The sequence below is a fragment of the Panulirus ornatus genome, chromosome 36 (genome assembly GCF_036320965.1).
Source record: "Panulirus ornatus isolate Po-2019 chromosome 36, ASM3632096v1, whole genome shotgun sequence".
In the NCBI taxonomy this organism is placed as follows: domain Eukaryota; kingdom Metazoa; phylum Arthropoda; class Malacostraca; order Decapoda; family Palinuridae; genus Panulirus; species Panulirus ornatus.
Genome location: NC_092259.1, coordinates 14,568,968 through 14,589,920, shown reverse-complemented (window position 1 = coordinate 14,589,920; position 20,953 = coordinate 14,568,968). Strand labels below are relative to the sequence as shown.

The following is a 20,953-nucleotide window of genomic DNA, read 5'->3' as shown; positions in this document are numbered from 1 at the left end:
GCGTGGGCTATGGATAGAGTTGTGCGCAGGAGGATGGATGTGCTGGAAATGAGATGTTTGAGGACAATGTGTGGTGTGAGGTGGTTTGATCGAGTGAGTAACGTAAGGGTAAGAGAGATGTGTGGAAATAAAAAGAGCGTGGTTGAGAGAGCAGAAGAGGGTGTTTTGAAGTGGTTTGGGCACATGGAGAGAATGAGTGAGGAAAGATTGACCAAGAGGATATATGTGTCGGAGGTGGAGGGAACGAGGAGAAGAGGGAGACCAAATTGGAGGTGGAAAGATGGAGTGAAAAAGATTTTGTGTGATCGGGGCCTGAATATGCAGGAGGGTGAAAGGAGGGCAAGGAATAGAGTGAATTGGAGCGATGTGGTATACCGGGGTTGACGTGCTGTCAGTGGATTGAATCAAGGCATGTGAAGCATCTGGGGTAAACCATGGAAAGCTGTGTAGGTATGTATATTTGCGTGTGTGGATGTATGTATATACATGTGTATGGGGGGGGGTTGGGCCATTTCTTTCGTCTGTTTCCTTGCGCTACCTCGCAAACGCGGGAGACAGCGACAAAGTATAATAAAAAAAATATAAATAATTACAATGATGACATTACAAAGTTCAGACAGGCTCCCACATTTTATGAGCCACTCTCTTATATCCTTATTTACTCTCTCATTGTTAGTATTTCATTTAACATACCATTGAACTGCATTTAGAAATCTTCCATGTGCACCATAGAAAGTCAAACTTCTCAAAGTCCTTTTTTTGTTGATTTTATTGAATGCTTTTTTGATTATGTTTATGTCCCAATATCAAATGAAAGGTAAAATTTGGTCCACTGGCTTTCTTTTCCAAATTCATATACTTCATGTTTGAAGTGATAAATCAAAGAACAGATATGGTGGGAGTGACTGAAATAGTATCAGAGGGTGTTGATAGGTAATGAATACAAAGGAGGGATGAAGAAGAGGATGAAGGGTTTTGAAAAACTTATATATGGATAGTTAGAGGTTTGTAGAAGGCAAAATCTCATTAACCAGAGCACCCTTTCCAAACCCAAGCCCTTCAGACATTTTCTTTGGTTCCCCTTGATTATTTCATGTGCAGTGGTTCACCCTGTTGACAGCACGTCACCATCTGTAGGCCATCACACTCAGAATTGCTGTCTCATGCATGCTTCACACCCTTCTGCATGCTCTGGACTTGGTTGCTTTAGGTATTTTTAACTTTATCTTTTCACCTTTTGTTTGGTCTTCCCTTTCTTGTCCCCACCTTTTCTGGCATATATAACCTATTAGTCAGCCTCTCCACATGTCCAAACCATTTCAGTGTATCCTTTTCAGCTCTCTCAGCCATACTGTAAATGCTACCACACCTTTTTTCTGTACCATATCATTTTTTACATGATCATCCTTTCTTAGTCTTCCATGCTTTTTTTTGTTTTTTTGTTTAGCTATGACCTACATATCATTAAATCCTCAAAGCACCCGGTACCTTTCCCTCCAGACCCACTCGATGGCTTACTTTAGCTTTTATATAGCTATTCACTGCCATATCCACTCATGGGTATCTGAAACACTGCACTTCCTCCAGGTTCTCTCCATGTAAACTCACATTCTACCAACCAGTCCATCTTTCCAGATAAATTTTATGACTTTCGATTACACTAACTTTCAACTGTCTCCTTTCACACAATCACCCAAACTCAGACACCAGCTTCTGCAGTTTATGACTAGTCTGCTACTAGAGCTGTGTCATCAGCAAACAACAACTGACTCATGATCCAAGTCCTCTGCACCACCTCATTCAAGAACAGAATAACAGCCATGATATCACACATTCTTGTTGCAGTCTCACCTGTTGATTATAGTTATATCACTGCTACTGTTTCCAGTAATGATGATAATAATATTGATGATTTTGATAACAGTGATAATGATAAAAAGATGTGAAAAGGACAATGATATTAAGAATAGTTGATGATTGATGGATGATTGTTGCAACAACAAGTATTGTACAGTACAGTATATATCCTAGCCTTTCATTATACTGTATTAGGGGAACTAGTCAGTATTATTAGTGACTATGAATTATGGCTTGGTGGGAGGACTATAGTATGAATGAAAACATTAGGATCTGATATGAAATTTGATTTATACTTCTCTTATGACTGAAAAATTATTTATTATTTAATTTGATTACAATTAGCCCATTCACTGCAGCTATTACATATGTGGTCTCGCAGAAGAATAAGGGTTCACAGCAGCTGACACATATATGGTTCTTGCATTCAGAACTCCTAGGCAGGAGCTTGATAAGGAAATATTGGTGATAGAAGACCTAACTGGCATCATTCATAAAGTTGCCATGAGATATGAGACCTAACTGGCATCATTCATATTGTTGACATAAGATATGGATGGGCCTCTTTTCAAACTGTATGAGTCAGTGTACTTGATCATTGCAAATGGGAAGTACAATAAGTGCAGGCTGCAGCCATGCCATTCTGACTCCACTAATTATGCTGATATTCTTCTTGGATATGACTCAGATCAACTGAATGTATTAGTAAGAAAAGATCAGTGCCCATTTAGTGAAGATGAAAGGTAAGTGACTCTTGGGGAGATGTTTAGGGTGGACTTGATCCACTTACATCACTACCAAAATGAACAAGGTATGTGCATGGTGGGAATGGAGTAGGAAAGCTATTCCATTCATGGCAAAAGACTTTCTGTTTGATTCCTCAAATTCTGGATTAGAAAATGTTCATTCAGAGGAACTTGATTTTTCCTGTCGTTTATTGACACAAACATAATGGGAAAGATTGTGGAGACAATGAATAGGTATTATCAGTATCTCATGGGAACATTTCCTCCATTTGTGTCCAGCTCTAGACTGGCTGTGGTGACTAACACAACCAAGAATGAGATAGGCCTTTTCCTCTGTGTGATAAGTCTTGTACCATTTGTAGAAAGAAATAGAACACATCACTATTAGACTGCATATATGTATAAGATGCAGACTTTTGGAAAGCTAATGCTTTGTGACTGCTTTCTTCAACTCCTGTGGGTTATTCACTTTGTTGATGATATACATCATGCATTATGAGGTGATAAGTTGCAGAAAATCTGGCAAATTTTTAAAAATGCATTTTCATGATTTAGGAATAGATTAGAGTTTAAGGCCATAGAGAGATTGTTTGGCTTATGCTCTTTCAAAAACAACTGTGGTTGAATACATAGAGTAGATTGTAAGTATCATAATCATTACTTTATGGATAAATATCTTTTTATTGTGTGAAAGCATTGATATATGTATTGCCATACCTACACTTTCCCAAGAAAATTATGAGTGGAAGCAAAATATGCTGTTGCTGCATTGTGTCTGGCAGTGTAGAGAGAGCTATGTAGCCTTGAAAATATGCAGATGTTGACAGTGAGTCTTATATTGTCACTATCAGGAGAGATTACAGAATTTATTTTTGTTACTGAATAAGCTTAACAAATTGGTTTTATTTTCATCACTACTGCCACACAGGTGTAGGCCATAAAACTAACCTGGTAGAGAGAATGGGTGAAAAGTAGAAGCAAAAGGTTGGGAATTTTTGTACCATTAGAAAGCTTTGCTAAAACTGTTCAGTGTATAGTGGATGTCTCTTTATGATTAAGAAGTATTCAGACTTGAAAAACTAATGAATGGAATATTTTTAAACTTCCCAGATGACATCCCTCTTTAGAACTTACTCTCGTGATGAAATAAGGGAATGCGAAGGGACTTCTAGGAAGAAGATTAAGGAAGAGGAAAAGAAAAGAAAGCAAGAAGCTGAGAAGGTAAGAAAATAATATACTTATTATTTCAGTCATACTGCGTTGTATCATTTTCTTCAAGGAGCCTTTCTAAGATTGCAGAATTTAGGTTATTTACTTATGTATACCTGGGTTGACGTGCTGTCAGTGGATTGAATCAGGGCATGTGAAGTGTCTGGGGTAAACCATGGAAAGTTGTGTGGGGCCTGGATGTGGAAAGGGAGCTGTGGTTTCGGGCATTATTGCATGACAGCTAGAGACTGAGTGTGAACGAATGGGGCCTTTGTTGTCTTTTCCTAGCGCTACCTCGCACACATGAGGGGGGAGGGGGATGGTATTCCATGTGTGGCGAGGTGGCGATGGGAATGAATAAAGGAAGATAGTGTGAATTGTGTGCATGGGTATATATGTATGTGTCTGTGTGTGTATATATATGTGTACATTGAGATGTATAGGTATGTATATTTGCGTGTGTGGACGTGTATGTATATACATGTGTATGGGGGTGGGTTGGGCCATTTCTTACGTCTGTTTCCTTGCGCTACCTCGCAAACGCAGGAGACAGTGACAAAGCAAAATAAATAAATAAATAAATACTTATGTTTGTTGTATTTACTTGTTTTTACTTGAATGCAAGGAAAGTAACTTTTCTAGAAAATTGTATTTGTATGAAAAGTTAAACTCCTAAGGGCGGATCCATGATAGTATAGATCATGTTAGAGAGGTTCTAGGAGTTTTGTGTTTATAGTTGAAATTATGATTATTCTAGGGAATCTTAAGATGTACTAGGAAGGGGATTGGAAAACCTCAAAGTTATGAGAATTGAAGAAAGATTTGTTTTGGAATACTTGAGAAGTAGCATTTTTTGAGTTGTATTGAAATTAAAGAGAAGTCTTGTACTTGAAAATGATCAACAGTGCCAGAGATAGTGCTAGAAAAAGACAAAAAAGGCTACAATCGTTCACACTCAGTCTCTAGCTGTCATGTATAATGCACTGAAACCTCAGCTTTGGAGAGAGGGGTAAGTATGCAGTCTGTTGTGGATGAGAGGGCCTAGGAAGTGAGTCAGTTGTTTGCTGATGATACAGTGCTGGTGGCTAATTTGGGTGAGAAACTTCAGAAGCTGGTGACTGAGTTTGGTAAAGTGTGAAAGAAGAAAGCTGAGAGTAGATGTGAATAAGAGCAAAGTTATTTAGGTTCAGTAGGATTGAGGGACAAGTCAGTTGGGAGGTAAGTTTGAATGGAGAAAAACTGGAGGAAGTGAAGCATTTTAGATATCTGGGAGTGGATTTGGCAGTGGATGGAACCATGGAAGTGTAAGTGAGTCACAGGTTGGGGGAGGGGGCAAAAGTTCTGGGAGCGTTGAAGAATGCGTGGAAGGCGAGAATGTTATCTCAGAGAGCAAAAATGTTTTATGGTTGCAAGGCATTAACTATAGATAGAGCTGTGTGGAGGAGGGTGGATGTGTTGGAAATGAAATGTTTGAGGAGAATATGTGGTGTGAGGTAGTTTGATCGAGTAAGTAATAAAAGGGTAAGAGAGATGTGTGGTAATAAAAAGTGTGGTTGAGAGAGCAGAAGAGGGTGTATTGAAATGGTTTGGTCAGATGGAGAGAATGAGTGAGGAAAGATTGACCAAGAGGATATATGTGTCAGAGGTGGAGGGAACAAGAAGTGGGAGACCAAATTGGAGGTGGAAAGATGTAGTGAAAAAGATTTTGAGTGATCGGGGCCTGAACATGCAGGAGGGTGAAAGGCATGCAAGGAATAGGGTGAATTGGAACAATGTGGTATACCGGGGTCGATGTGCTGTCAATGGATTGAACCAGGGCATGTGAAGCGTCTGGGGTAAACCATGGAAAGTTTTGTGGGGCCTGGATGTGGAAAGGGAGCTGTGGTTTCAGTGCATTATTACATGACAGCAGAGACTGAGTGTGAGCGAATGTGGCCTTTGTTGTCTTTTCCTAGCGCTACCTCACACACACGAGGGGGGAGGGGGTTGTTATTCCATGTGTTGCGGGGTGGTGATGGGAATGAATAAGGGCAGATAGTATGAATTATGTACATGTGTATATATATATATGTCTGTGTGTGTATATATATGTATGCATTGTGATGTATAGGTATGTATATTTGTGTGTGTGGACGTGTATGTATATACATGTGTATGTGGGTGGGTTGGACCATTCTTTCGTCTGTTTCCTTGTGCTACCTCGCTAACACGGGAGACAGCGACAAAGCAAAATAAAAAAGATAATAAATGAATATAATAAAATCTAATAAATATTTTCCTTTTCATACTTTTCGCCATTTCCCACATTAGTGAGGTAGCATTAAGAACAAAGGACTCGGCCTTTGAGGGAGGTCCTCATGTGGCCCACTTCTCTGTTCCTTCTTTTGGAAAATTAAAAACGAGAGGGGAAGCTTTCCAGCCCCCAGCTCCCTCCCCTTTTAGTTGCCTTCTACGACACGCAGGGAATACGTGGAAAGTATTCTTTCTCCCCTACCCCCAGGCATGGGCTTTAGATAGGGTTGTGCAGAGGAGGGTGAATGTGTTGGAAATAAAAAATTTGAGGACAATATGTGGTGTGAGGTGGTTTGATCAAGTAAGTAATGAAAGGGTAAGAGAGATGTGTGGTAATAAAGAGAGTGTGGTTGAGAGAGCAGAAGAGGGTGTATTTAAATGGTTTGGTCACATGGAGAGAATGAGTGAGGAAAGATTGACAAAGAAGATACATGTGTCAGAGGTGGAGGGAACGAGAAGTTGGAGACCGAATTAGAGGCGGAAGGATGGCGTGAAAAAGATTTTGAGCGATCAGGGCCTGAACATACAGGAGGGTGAAAGGTGTGCATGGAATAGAGTGAATTGGAATGATGTGGTATACCGGGGTCAATGTACTGTCATTGGATTGAACCAGGGCATGTGAAGCGTCTGGGGTAAACCATGGAAAGTTTTGTGGGGCCTGGACGTGGAAAGGGAGCTGAGGTTTTGCTGCATTACACATGACAGCTAGAGACTGAGTGTGACTGAATGTGGCCTTTGTTGTCTTTTCCTAGCACTTCCTCACCCGTACGGGGGAAGAGGGATGCCATTTCATGTGTGGTGGGGTGGTGGTGGGAATGGATGAAGGCAGCAACTATGAATATGTACATGTGTTGTGTATATGTTTCTGTATGTACATGCATGTATACGTTGAAAAGTATAGGTATGTATATGTGCATGTGTGGGGGTTTATGTATATACGTGTGTATGTGGGTGTGTGAGGCCATTCTTTCATCTGTTTCCTTGTGTTACCTTACTAATGCAGGAGACAGTAGGGTTGAGGGACAATTCAATTGGGAGGTAAGTTTGAATGGAGAAAAACTGGAGGAAGTGAAGTGTTTTAGATATCTGGGAGTGGATTTGGCAGTGGATGGAACCATGGAAGCAGAAGTGAGTCACAGGGTGGGGGAGGGGGCGAAAGTTCTGGGAGTGTTGAAGAATGTGTGGAAGGCGAGAATGTTATCTCGAAGAGCAAAAATGGGTATGTTTGAAGGAATAGTGGTTCCAACAATGCTATATGGTTGCAAGGCGTGGGCTATAGATAGGGTTGTGTGGAGGAGGGTGGGTGTGTTGGAAATGAGATGTTTGAGGACAATGTATGGTGTGAGGTGGTTTGATCGAGTATGTAATGAAAGGGTAAGAGAGATGTGTAGTAATAAAAAGAGTGTGGTTGAGAGAGCAGAAGAGTGTGTATTGAAATGGTTTGGTCAGATGGAGAGAATGAGTGAGGAAAGGTTGACAAAGAGGATATATGTGTCAGAGGTGGAGGGAAGAAGGAGAAGTGGGAGACCAAATTGGAGGTGGAAGGATGGAGTGAAAAAGATTTTGAAAGATTGGGGCCTGAACATACAGGAGGGTGAAAGGCATTCAAGGAATAGAGTGAATTGGAACGATGTGGTATACCGGGGTTGACATGCTGTCAGTGGATTGAACCAGGGCATGTGAAGAATCTGGGGTAAACCATAAAAAGTTTTGTGGCGCCTGGATGTGGAAAGGGAGCTGTGGTTTCGGTTCATTATACATGACAGCTAGAGGCTAAGTGTGAACGAATGTGGCCTTTGTTGCCTTTTCCTAGCGCTACCTTGCGCACATGCGGGGGGAGGGGGGCTGTCATTTCATGTGTGGCGGGGTGGCGACAGGAATGAATAAGGGCAGACAGTATGAATGATGTAATGTGTATATATGTATATGTCTGAGTGTATATATATATATATATATATAATATATATATATATATATATATATATATATATATATATATATATATATATATAATATATATATATATATATATATGGGGATAGGGGAGAAAGAATACTTCCCACGTATTCCCCTGCGTGTCGTAGAAGGCGACTAAAAGGGGAGGGAGCGGGGGGCTTGGAAATCCTCCCCTCTCACTTTTTTTTTTTTTTTATTTTCCAAAAGAGGGAACAGAGAAGGGGCCCAGGTGAGGATATTCCCTCAAGGGCCCAGTCCTCTGTTCTCAACGCTACCTCGCCTTTATCGGGAAAGGAAGGAAATGGCGAATACGCGAATAGTATGAAAAGAAGGAAAAGGAACAAGATATTATATATATATATTTTTTTTTTTTTTTTTTTTTTTTTTTTTTTTTTTTTTTTTTTTTTTTTTTTTTTTTTTTTTTTTTTTTTTTTTTTTTTTTTTTTTTTTTTTTTTTTTTTTTTTTTTTTTTTTTTTTTTTTTTTTTTTTTTTTTTTTTTTTTTTTTTTTTTTTTTTTTTTTATTTTTATTCACAGCTGGCTGACACAACTATGGTTCTTGTGCATTCAGAACTCCTAGGCAGGAGCTTGATAAGGAAATATTGGTGATAGAAGACCTAACTGGCATCATTCATAAAGTTGCCATGAGATATGAGACCTAACTGGCATCATTCATATTGTTGACATAAGATATGGATGGGCCTCTTTTCAAACTGTATGAGTCAGTGTACTTGATCATTGCAAATGGAAGTACAATAAGTGCAGGCTGCAGCCATGCCATTCTGACTCCACTAATTATGCTGATATTCTTCTTGGATATGACTCAGATCAACTGAATGTATTAGTAAGAAAAGATCAGTGCCCATTTAGTGAAGATGAAAGGTAAGTGACTCTTGGGGAGATGTTTAGGGTGGACTTGATCCACTTACATCACTACCAAAATGAACAAGGTATGTGCATGGTGGGAATGGAGTAGGAAAGCTATTCCATTCATGGCAAAAGACTTTCTGTTTGATTCCTCAAATTCTGGATTAGAAAATGTTCATTCAGAGGAACTTGATTTTTCCTGTCGTTTATTGACACAAACATAATGGGAAAGATTGTGGAGACAATGAATAGGTATTATCAGTATCTCATGGAACATTTCCTCCATTTGTGTCCAGCTCTAGACTGGCTGTGGTGACTAACACAACCAAGAATGAGATAGGCTTTTCCTCTGTGTGATAAGTCTTGTACCATTTGTAGAAAGAAATAGAACACATCACTATTAGACTGCATATATGTATAAGATGCAGACTTTTGGAAAGCTAATGCTTTGTGACTGCTTTCTTCAACTCCTGTGGGTTATTCACTTTGTTGATGATATACATCATGCATTATGAGGTGATAAGTTGCAGAAAATCTGGCAAATTTTTAAAAATGCATTTTCATGATTTAGGAATAGATTAGAGTTTAAGGCCATAGAGAGATTGTTTGGCTTATGCTCTTTCAAAAAACAACTGTGGTTGAATACATAGAGTAGATTGTAAGTATCATAATCATTACTTTATGGATAAATATCTTTTTTATTGTGTGAAAGCATTGATATATGTATTGCCATACCTACACTTTCCCAAGAAAATTAGTGAGTTGAGACGCAAAATATGCTGTTGCTGCATTGTGTCTGGCAGTGTAGAGAGAGCTATGTAGCCTTGAAAAATATGCAGATGTTGACAGTGAGTCTTATATTGTCACTATCAGGAGAGATTACAGAATTTATTTTTGTTACTGAATAAGCTTAACAAATTGGTTTTATTTTCATCACTACTGCCACACAGGTGTAGGCCATAAAACTAACCTGGTAGAGAGAATGGGTGAAAAGTAGAAGCAAAAGGTGGTAATTTTTTGTACCATTAGAAAGCTTTGCTAAAACTGTTCAGTGTATAGTGGATGTCTCTTTATGATTAAGAAGTATTCAGACTTGAAAAACTAATGAATGGAATATTTTTAAACTTCCCAGATGACATCCCTCTTTAGAACTTACTCTCGTGATGAAATAAGGGAATGCGAAGGTACTTCTAGGAAGAAGATTAAGGAAGAGGAAAAGAAAAGAAAGCAAGAAGCTGAGAAGGTAAGAAAATAATATACTTATTATTTCAGTCATACTGCGTTGTATCATTTTCTTCAAGGAGCCTTTCTAAGATTGCAGAATTTAGGTTATTTACTTATGTATACCTGGGTTGACGTGCTGTCAGTGGATTGAATCAGGGCATGTGAAGTGTCTGGGGTAAACCATGGAAAGTTGTGTGGGGCCTGGATGTGGAAAGGGAGCTGTGGTTTCGGGCATTATTGCATGACAGCTAGAGATGAGTTGTGAACGAATGGGGCCTTTGTTGTCTTTTCCTAGCGCTACCTCGCCAAATGAGGGGGGAGGGGGATGGTATTCCATGTGTGGCGAGGTGGCATTGGGAATGAATAAAGGAAGATAGTGTGAATTGTGTGCATGGGTATATATGTATGTGTCTGTGTGTGTATATATATATATGTCTGTGTGTGTATATATATGTATGCATTGTGATGTATAGGTATGTATATTTGTGTGTGTGGACGTGTATGTATATACATGTGTATGGGGGTGGGTTGGGCCATTTCTTTCGTCTGTTTCCTTGCGCTACCTCGCAAACGCAGGAGACAGCGACAAAGCAAAATAAATAAATAAATAAATACTTATGTTTGTTGTATTTACTTGTTTTTACTTGAATGCAAGGAAAGTAACTTTTCTAGAAAATTGTAATTTGTATGAAAAGTTAAACTCCTAAGGGTGGATCCATGATAGTATAGATCATGTTAGAGAGGTTCTAGGAGTTTTGTGTTTATAGTTGAAATTATGATTATTCTGGGGAATTTAGATGTACTAGGAAGGGGATTGGAAAACCTCAAAGTTATGAGAATTGAAGAAAGATTTGTTTTGGAATACTTGAGAAGTAGCATTTTTTGAGTTGTATTGAAATTAAAGAGAAGTCTTGTACTTGAAAATGATCAACAGTGCCAGAGATAGTGCTAGAAAAAGACAAAAAAGGCTACAATCGTTCACACTCGTCTCTAGCTGTCATGTATAATGCACTGAAACCTCAGCTTTGGAGAGAGGGGTAAGTATGCAGTCTGTTGTGGATGAGAGGGCCTTGGAAGTGAGTCAGTTGTTTGCTGATGATACAGTGCTGGTGGCTAATTTGGGTGAGAAAACTTCAGAAGCTGGTGACTGAGTTTGGTAAAGTGTGAAAGAAGAAAGCTGAGAGTAGATGTGAATAAGAGCAAAGTTATTTAGGTTCAGTAGGATTGAGGGACAAGTCAGTTGGGAGGTAAGTTTGAATGGAGAAAAACTGGAGGAAGTGAAGCATTTTAGATATCTGGGAGTGGATTTGGCAGTGGATGGAACCATGGAAGTGTAAGTGAGTCACAGGTGGGGAGGGGGCAAAAGTTCTGGGAGCGTTGAAGAATGCGTGGAAGGCGAGAATGTTATCTCAGAGAGCAAAAATGTTTTATGGTTGCAAGGCATTAACTATAGATAGAGCTGTGTGGAGGAGGGTGGATGTGTTGGAAATGAAATGTTTGAGGAGAATATGTGGTGTGAGGTAGTTTGATCGAGTAAGTAATAAAAGGGTAAGAGAGATGTGTAGTAATAAAAAGAGTGTGGTTGAGAGAGCAGAAGAGGGTGTATTGAAATGGTTTGGTCAGATGGAGAGAATGAGTGAGAAAGATTGACCAAGAGGATATATGTGTCAGAGGTGGAGGGAAGAAGGAGAAGTGGGAGACCAAATTGGAGGTGGAAAGATGTAGTGAAAAAGATTTTGAGTGATCGGGGCCTGACATGCAGGAGGGTGAAAGGCATGCAAGGAATAGGGTGAATTGGAACAATGTGGTATACTGGGGTCGATGTGCTGTCAATGGATTGAACCAGGGCATGTGAAGCGTCTGGGGTAAACCATGGAAAGTTTTGTGGGGCCTGGATGTGGAAGGGAGCTGTGGTTTCAGTGCATTATTACATGACAGCAGAGACTGAGTGTGAGCGAATGTGGCCTTTGTTGTCTTTTCCTAGCGCTACCTCACACACACGAGGGGGGAGGGGGTTGTTATTCCATGTGTTTGTGGGGTGGCGATGGGAATGAATAAGGGCAGATAGTATGAATTATGTACATGTGTATATATATATATGTCTGTGTGTGTATATATATGTATGCATTGTGATGTATAGGTATGTATATTTGTGTGTGTGGACGTGTATGTATATACATGTGTATGTGGGTGGGTTGGGCCATTTCTTTCGTCTGTTTCCTTGTGCTACCTCGCTAACACGGGAGACAGCGACAAAGCAAAATAAAAAAGATAATAAATAAATATAATAAAAATCTAATAAATATTTTCCTTTTCATACTTTTCCCATTTCCCACATTAGTGAGGTAGCATTAAGAACAAAGGACTCGGCCTTTGAGGGAGGTCCTCATGTGGCCCACTTCTCTGTTCCTTCTTTTGGAAAATTAAAAACGAGAGGGGAAGCTTTCCAGCCCCAGCTCCCTCCCCTTTTAGTTGCCTTCTACGACACGCAGGGAATACGTGGAAAGTATTCTTTCTCCCCTACCCCAGGCATGGGCTTTAGATAGGTTGTGCAGAGGAGGGTGAATGTGTTGGAAATGAAATGTTTGAGGAGAATATGTGGTGTGAGGTGGTTTGATCAAGTAAGTAATGAAAGGGTAAGAGAGATGTGTGGTAATAAAGAGAGTGTGGTTGAGAGAGCAGAAGAGGGTGTATTTAAATGGTTTGGTCACATGGAGAGAATGAGTGAGGAAAGGTTGACAAAGAGGATATATGTGTCAGAGGTGGAGGGAACGAGAAGTTGGAGACCGAATTAGAGGCAGAAGGATGGCGTGAAAAAGATTTTGAGCGATCAGGGCCTGAACATACAGGAGGGTGAAAGGTGTGCATGGAATAGAGTGAATTGGAATGATGTGGTATACCGGGGTCAATGTACTGTCATTGGATTGAACCAGGGCATGTGAAGCGTCTGGGGTAAACCATGGAAAGTTTTGTGGGGCCTGGACGTGGAAAGGGAGCTGAGGTTTTGCTGCATTACACATGACAGCTAGAGACTGAGTGTGACTGAATGTGGCCTTTGTTGTCTTTTCCTAGCACTTCCTCACCCGTAGGGGGAAGAGGGATGCCATTTCATGTGTGGTGGGGTGGTGGTGGAATGGATGAAGGCAGCAACTATGAATTTGTACATGTGTTGTGTATATGTTTCTGTATGTACATGCATGTATACGTTGAAAAGTATAGGTATGTATATTTGTGTGTGTGGACGTGTATGTATATACATGTGTATGTGGGTGGGTTGGGCCATTCTTTCGTCTGTTTCCTTGTGTTACCTTACTAATGCAGGAGACAGTAGGGTTGAGGGACAATTCAATTGGGAGGTAAGTTTGAATGGAGAAAAACTGGAGGAAGTGAAGTGTTTTAGATATCTGGGAGTGGATTTGGCAGTGGATGGAACCATGGAAGTGTAAGTGAGTCACAGGTTGGGGGAGGGGGCAAAAGTTCTGGGAGCGTTGAAGAATGCGTGGAAGGCGAGAATGTTATCTCGAAGAGCAAAAATGGTATGTTTGAAGGAATAGTGGTTCCAACAATGCTATATGGTTGCAAGGCATGGCTAAAGATAGGGTTGTGTGGAGGAGGGTGGTGTGTTGGAAATGAGATGTTTGAGGACAATGTATGGTGTGAGGTGGTTTGATCGAGTATGTAATGAAAGGGTAAGAGAGATGTGTAGTAATAAAAAGAGTGTGGTTGAGAGAGCAGAAGAGTGTGTATTGAAATGGTTTGGTCAGATGGAGAGAATGAGTGAGGAAAGGTTGACAAAGAGGATATATGTGTCAGAGGTGGAGGGAAGAAGGAGAAGTGGAGACCAAATTGGAGGTGGAAGGATGGAGTGAAAAAGATTTTGAAAGATTGGGGCCTGAACATACAGGAGGGTGAAAGGCATTCAAGGAATAGAGTGAATTGAACGATGTGGTAATACTGGGGTTGACATGCTGTCAGTGGATTGAACCAGGGCATGTGAAGAATCTGGGGTAAACCATAAAAAGTTTTGTGGCGCCTGGATGTGGAAAGGGAGCTGTGGTTTCAGGTGCATTATACATGACAGCTAGAGGCTAAGTGTGAACGAATGTGGCCTTTGTTGCCTTTTCCTAGCGCTACCTTGCGCACATGCGGGGGGAGGGGGGCTGTCATTTCATGTGTGGCGGGGTGGCGACAGGAATGAATAAGGGCAGACAGTATGAATGATGTAATGTGTATATATGTATATGTCTGAGTGTATATATATATATATATATATATATATATATATTTTTTTTTTTTTTGCTTTGTCGCTGTCTCCCGTGTTTGCGAGGTAGCGCAAGGAAACAGACGAAAGAAATGGCCCAACCCACCCCATACACATGTATATACATACGTCCTACACATCGCAAAAATATACATACCTACACAGCTTTCCGTGGTTTACCCCAGACGCTTCACATGCCTTGATTCAATCCACTGACAGCACGTCAGGGAGACAGCGACAAAGCAAGAAAAAAAAAAAAAATAATATATATATATATATAATATATATATATATATATATATATAATATATAATATATATATATATAAAAAATAATATATATATATATATGTATGCAAATGGATTTGTATGTAGCATTATGGATCTGGAGAAGGCATATGATAGAGTTGATAGAGATGCTCTGTGGAAGGTATTAAGAGTATATAGTGTGGGAGGTAAGTTGCTAGAAGCAGTGAAAAGTTTTTACTAAGGATGTAAGGCATGTAACGTGTAGGAAGAGAGGAAAGTGATTGGTTCTCAGTGAATGTAGGTTTGCGGCAGGGGTGTGTGATGTTCCATGGTTGTTTAATTTGTTTATGGGATGGGGTTGTTAGGGAGGTAAATGCAAGAGTTTTGGAAAGAGGGGCAAGTATGAAGTCTGTTGGGGATGAAGAGCTTGGGAAGTGAGTCAGTTGTTTGCTGATGATACAGTGATGGTGGCTAATTTGGGTGAGAAAACTTCAGAAGCTGGTGACTGAGTTTGGTAAAGTGTGAAAGAAGAAAGCTGAGAGTAGATGTGAATAAGAGCAAAGTTATTTAGGTTCAGTAGGATTGAGGGACAAGTCAGTTGGGAGGTAAGTTTGAATGGAGAAAAACTGGAGGAAGTGAAGCATTTTAGATATCTGGGAGTGGATTTGGCAGTGGATGGAACCATGGAAGTGTAAGTGAGTCACAGGTTGGGGGAGGGGGCAAAAGTTCTGGGAGCGTTGAAGAATGCGTGGAAGGCGAGAATGTTATCTCAGAGAGCAAAAATGTTTTATGGTTGCAAGGCATTAACTATAGATAGAGCTGTGTGGAGGAGGGTGGATGTGTTGGAAATGAAATGTTTGAGGAGAATATGTGGTGTGAGGTAGTTTGATCGAGTAAGTAATAAAAGGGTAAGAGAGATGTGTGGTAATAAAAAGTGTGGTTGAGAGAGCAGAAGAGGGTGTATTGAAATGGTTTGGTCAGATGGAGAGAATGAGTGAGGAAAGATTGACCAAGAGGATATATGTGTCAGAGGTGGAGGGAACAAGAAGTGGGAGACCAAATTGGAGGTGGAAAGATGTAGTGAAAAAGATTTTGAGTGATCGGGGCCTGAACATGCAGGAGGGTGAAAGGCATGCAAGGAATAGGGTGAATTGGAACAATGTGGTATACTGGGGTCGATGTGCTGTCAATGGATTGAACCAGGGCATGTGAAGCGTCTGGGGTAAACCATGGAAAGTTTTGTGGGGCCTGGATGTGGAAAGGGAGCTGTGGTTTCAGTGCATTATTACATGACAGCAGAGACTGAGTGTGAGCGAATGTGGCCTTTGTTGTCTTTTCCTAGCGCTACCTCACACACACGAGGGGGGAGGGGGTTGTTATTCCATGTGTTGTGGGGTGGCGATGGGAATGAATAAGGGCGGATAGTATGAATTATGTACATGTGTATATATATATATGTCTGTGTGTGTATATATATGTATGCATTGTGATGTATAGGTATGTATATTTGTGTGTGTGGACGTGTATGTATATACATGTGTATGTGGGTGGGTTGGACCATTCTTTCGTCTGTTTCCTTGTGCTACCTCACTAACACGGGAGACAGCGACAAAGCAAAATAAAAAAGATAATAAATAAATATAATAAAATCTAATAAATATTTTCCTTTTCATACTTTTCGCCATTTCCCACATTAGTGAGGTAGCATTAAGAACAAAGGACTCGGCCTTTGAGGGAGGTCCTCACGTGGCCCACTTCTCTGTTCCTTCTTTTGGAAAATTAAAAACGAGAGGGGAAGCTTTCCAGCCCCCAGCTCCCTCCCCTTTTAGTTGCCTTCTACGACACGCAGGGAATACGTGGAAAGTATTCTTTCTCCCCTACCCCCAGGCATGGGCTTTAGATAGGGTTGTGCAGAGGAGGGTGAATGTGTTGGAAATAAAAAATTTGAGGACAATATGTGATGTGAGGTGGTTTGATCAAGTAAGTAATGAAAGGGTAAGAGAGATGTGTGGTAATAAAGAGAGTGTGGTTGAGAGAGCAGAAGAGGGTGTATTTAAATGGTTTGGTCACATGGAGAGAATGAGTGAGGAAAGATTGACAAAGAAGATACATGTGTCAGAGGTGGAGGGAACGAGAAGTTGGAGACCGAATTAGAGGCAGAAGGATGGCGTGAAAAAGATTTTGAGCGATCAGGGCCTGAACATACAGGAGGGTGAAAGGTGTGCATGGAATAGAGTGAATTGGAATGATGTGGTATACCGGGGTCAATGTACTGTCATTGGATTGAACCAGGGCATGTGAAGCGTCTGGGGTAAACCATGGAAAGTTTTGTGGGGCCTGGACGTGGAAAGGGAGCTGAGGTTTTGCTGCATTACACATGACAGCTAGAGACTGAGTGTGACTGAATGTGGCCTTTGTTGTCTTTTCCTAGCTCTTCCTCACCCGTATGGGGGAAGAGGGATGCCATTTCATGTGTGGTGGGGTGGTGGTGGGAATGGATGAAGGCAGCAACTATGAATATGTACATGTGTTGTGTATATGTTTCTGTATGTACATGCATGTATACGTTGAAAAGTATAGGTATGTATATGTGCATGTGTGGGGGTTTATGTATATACGTGTGTATGTGGGTGTGTGAGGCCATTCTTTCATCTGTTTCCTTGTGTTACCTTACTAATGCAGGAGACAGTAGGGTTGAGGGACAATTCAATTGGGAGGTAAGTTTGAATGGAGAAAAACTGGAGGAAGTGAAGTGTTTTAGATATCTGGGAGTGGATTTGGCAGTGGATGGAACCATGGAAGCAAAAGTGAGTCACAGGGTGGGGGAGGGAGCGAAAGTTCTGGGAGTGTTGAAGAATGTGTGGAAGGCGAGAATGTTATCTCGAAGAGCAAAAATGGGTATGTTTGAAGGAATAGTGGTTCCAACAATGCTATATGGTTGCAAGGCATGGGCTAAAGATAGGGTTGTGTGGAGGAGGGTGGGTGTGTTGGAAATGAGATGTTTGAGGACAATGTATGGTGTGAGGTGGTTTGATCGAGTATGTAATGAAAGGGTAAGAGAGATGTGTAGTAATAAAAAGAGTGTGGTTGAGAGAGCAGAAGAGTGTGTATTGAAATGGTTTGGTCAGATGGAGAGAATGAGTGAGGAAAGGTTGACAAAGAGGATATATGTGTCAGAGGTGGAGGGAAGAAGGAGAAGTGGGAGACCAAATTGGAGGTGGAAGGATGGAGTGAAAAAGATTTTGAAAGATTGGGGCCTGAACATACAGGAGGGTGAAAGGCATTCAAGGAATAGAGTGAATTGGAACGATGTGGTATACTGGGGTTGACATGCTGTCAGTGGATTGAACCAGGGCATGTGAAGAATCTGGGGTAAACCATAAAAAGTTTTGTGTCGCCTGGATGTGGAAAGGGAGCTGTGGTTTCGGTGCATTATACATGACAGCTAGAGGCTAAGTGTGAACGAATGTGGCCTTTGTTGCCTTTTCCTAGTGCTACCTTGCGCACATGCGGGGGGAGGGGGGCTGTCATTTCATGTGTGGCGGGGTGGCGACAGGAATGAATAAGGGCAGACAGTATGAATGATGTAATGTGTATATATGTATATGTCTGAGTGTATATATATATATATATATATATATATATATTTTTTTTTTTTTTTTTTGCTTTGTCGCTGTCTCCCGCGTTTGCGAGGTAGCGCAAGGAAACAGACGAAAGAAATGGCCCAACCCACCCCCATACACATGTATATACATACGTCCACACACGCAAATATACATACCTACACAGCTTTCCGTGGTTTACCCCAGACGCTTCACATGCCTTGATTCAATCCACTGACAGCACGTCAGGGAGACAGCGACAAAGCAAGAAAAAAAAAAATATATATATATATATATATATATATATATATATATATATATATATATATATATATATATATATATATATATATATATGTATGCAAATGGATTTGTATGTAGCATTTATGGATCTGGAGAAGGCATATGATAGAGTTGATAGAGATGCTCTGTGGAAGGTATTAAGAATATATGGTGTGGGAGGAAAGTTGTTAGAAGCAGTGAAAAGTTTTTATCGAGGATGTAAGGCATGTGTACGTGTAGGAAGAGAGGAAAGTGATTGGTTCTCAGTGAATGTAGGTTTGCGGCAGGGGTGTGTGATGTCTCCATGGTTGTTTAATTTGTTTATGGATGGGGTTGTTAGGGAGGTAAATGCAAGAGTTTTGGAAAGAGGGGCAAGTATGAAGTCTGTTGGGGATGAGAGAGCTTGGGAAGTGAGTCAGTTGTTGTTCGCTGATGATACAGCGCTGGTGGCGGATTCATGTGAGAAACTGCAGAAGCTGGTGACGGAGTTTGGTAAAGTGTGTGGAAGAAGAAAGTTAAGAGTAAATGTCAATAAGAGCAAGGTTATTAGGTACAGTAGGGTTGAGGGTCAAGTCAATTGGGAGGTGAGTTTGAATGGTGAGAGGCTGGAGGAAGTGAAGTGTTTTAGATATCTGGGAGTGGATCTGTCAGCGGATGGAACCATGGAAGCGGAAGTGGATCATAGGGTGGGGGAGGGGGCGAAAATTTTGGGAGCCTTGAAAAATGTGTGGAAGTCGAGAACATTATCCCGGAAAGCAAAAATGGGTATGTTTGAAGGAATAGTAGTTCCAACAATGTTGTATGGTTGCGAGGCGTGGGCTATGGATAGAGTTGTGCGTAGGAGGATGGATGTGCTGGAAATGAGATGTTTGAGGACAATGTGTGGTGTGAGGTGGTTTGATCGAGTAAGTAACGTAAGGGTAAGAGAGGTGTGTGGAAATAAAAAGAGCGTGGTTGAGAGAGCAGAAGAGGGTGTTTTGAAGTGGTTTGGGCACATGGAGAGAATGAGTGAGGAAAGATTGACCAAGAGGATATATGTGTCGGAGGTGGAGGGAACGAGGAGAAGAGGGAGACCAAATTGGAGGTGGAAAGATGGAGTGAAAAGGATTTTGTGTGATCGGGGCCTGAACATGCAGGAGGGTGAAAGGAGGGCAAGGAATAGAGTGAATTGGAGCGATGTGGTATACAGGGGTTGACGTGCTGTCAGTGGATTGAATCAAGGCATGTGAAGCGTCTGGGGTAAACCATGGAAAGCTGTGTAGGTATGTATATTTGCGTGTGTGGACGTGTGTATGTACATGTGTATGGGGGGGGTTGGGCCATTTCTTTCGTCTGTTTCCTTGCGCTACCTCGCAAACGCGGGAGACAGCGACAAAGTATAAAAAAAAAAAAAAAAAAAAATATATGTATATGTTGAGATTCAATCCTGATTCAATCCACTGACAGCACGTCAACCCCGGTATACCACATCGATACAATTCACTCTATTCCTTGCCCTCCTTTCACCCTCCTGCATATTCAGGCCCCGATCACACAAAATCTTTTTCACTCCATCTTTCCACCTCCAATTTGGTCTCCCTCTTCTCCTCGTTCCCTCCACCTCCGACACATATATCCTCTTGGTCAATCTTTCCTCACTCATTCTCTCCATGTGCCCAAACCATTTCAAAACACCCTCTTCTGCTCTCTCAACCACGCTCTTTTTATTTCCACACATCTCTCTTACCCTTACGTTACTTACTCGATCAAACCACCTCACACCACACATTGTCCTCAAACATCTCATTTCCAGCACATCCATCCTCCTGCGCACAACTCTATCCATAGCCCACGCCTCGCAACCATACAACATTGTTGGAACCACTATTCCTTCAAACATAGCCATTTTTGCTTTCCGAGATAATGTTCTCGACTTCCACACATTCTTCAAGGCTCCCAGGATTTTCGCCCCCTCCCCCACCCTATGATCCACTTCCGCTTCCATGGTTCCATCCGCTGCCAGATCCACTCCCAGATATCTAAAACACTTTACTTCCTCCAGTTTTTCTCCATTCAAACTTACCTCCCAGTTGACTTGACCCTCAACCCTACTGTACCTGATTACCTTGCTCTTATTCACATTTACTCTTAACTTTCTTCTTTCACACACTTTACCAAACTCAGTCACCAGCTTCTGCAGTTTCTCACATGAATCAGCCACCAGCGCTGTATCATCAGCGAACAACAACTGACTCACTTCCCAAGCTCTCTCATCCCCAACAGACTTCATACTTGCCCCTCTTTCCAAAACTCTTGCATTCACCTCCCTAAGAACCCTATCCATAAACAAATTAAACAACCATGGAGACATCACACACCCCTGCCGCAAACCTACATTCACTGAGAACCAATCACTTTCCTCTCTTCCTAC

General features: G+C 41.1%; 1 protein-coding gene across 3 annotated transcripts in view; it reads left to right on the top strand.

Annotated features, from left to right (window-relative positions):
• The window catches only part of LOC139760395 (CWF19-like protein 2), a 66,221-nt gene that overhangs the window by 8,022 nt on the left and 37,246 nt on the right, over positions 1-20,953 (top strand). For 2 of the 3 annotated variants that reach the window (XM_071683525.1, XM_071683523.1), the window contains exon 4: positions 10,059-10,169. In XM_071683525.1, the coding sequence (XP_071539626.1) occupies positions 10,059-10,169 (111 nt within the window). Of the gene's footprint in view, positions 1-3,713; positions 3,825-10,058; positions 10,170-20,953 lie in introns of all 3 variants that reach the window. The other variant, XM_071683524.1, reaches the window with a different exon arrangement.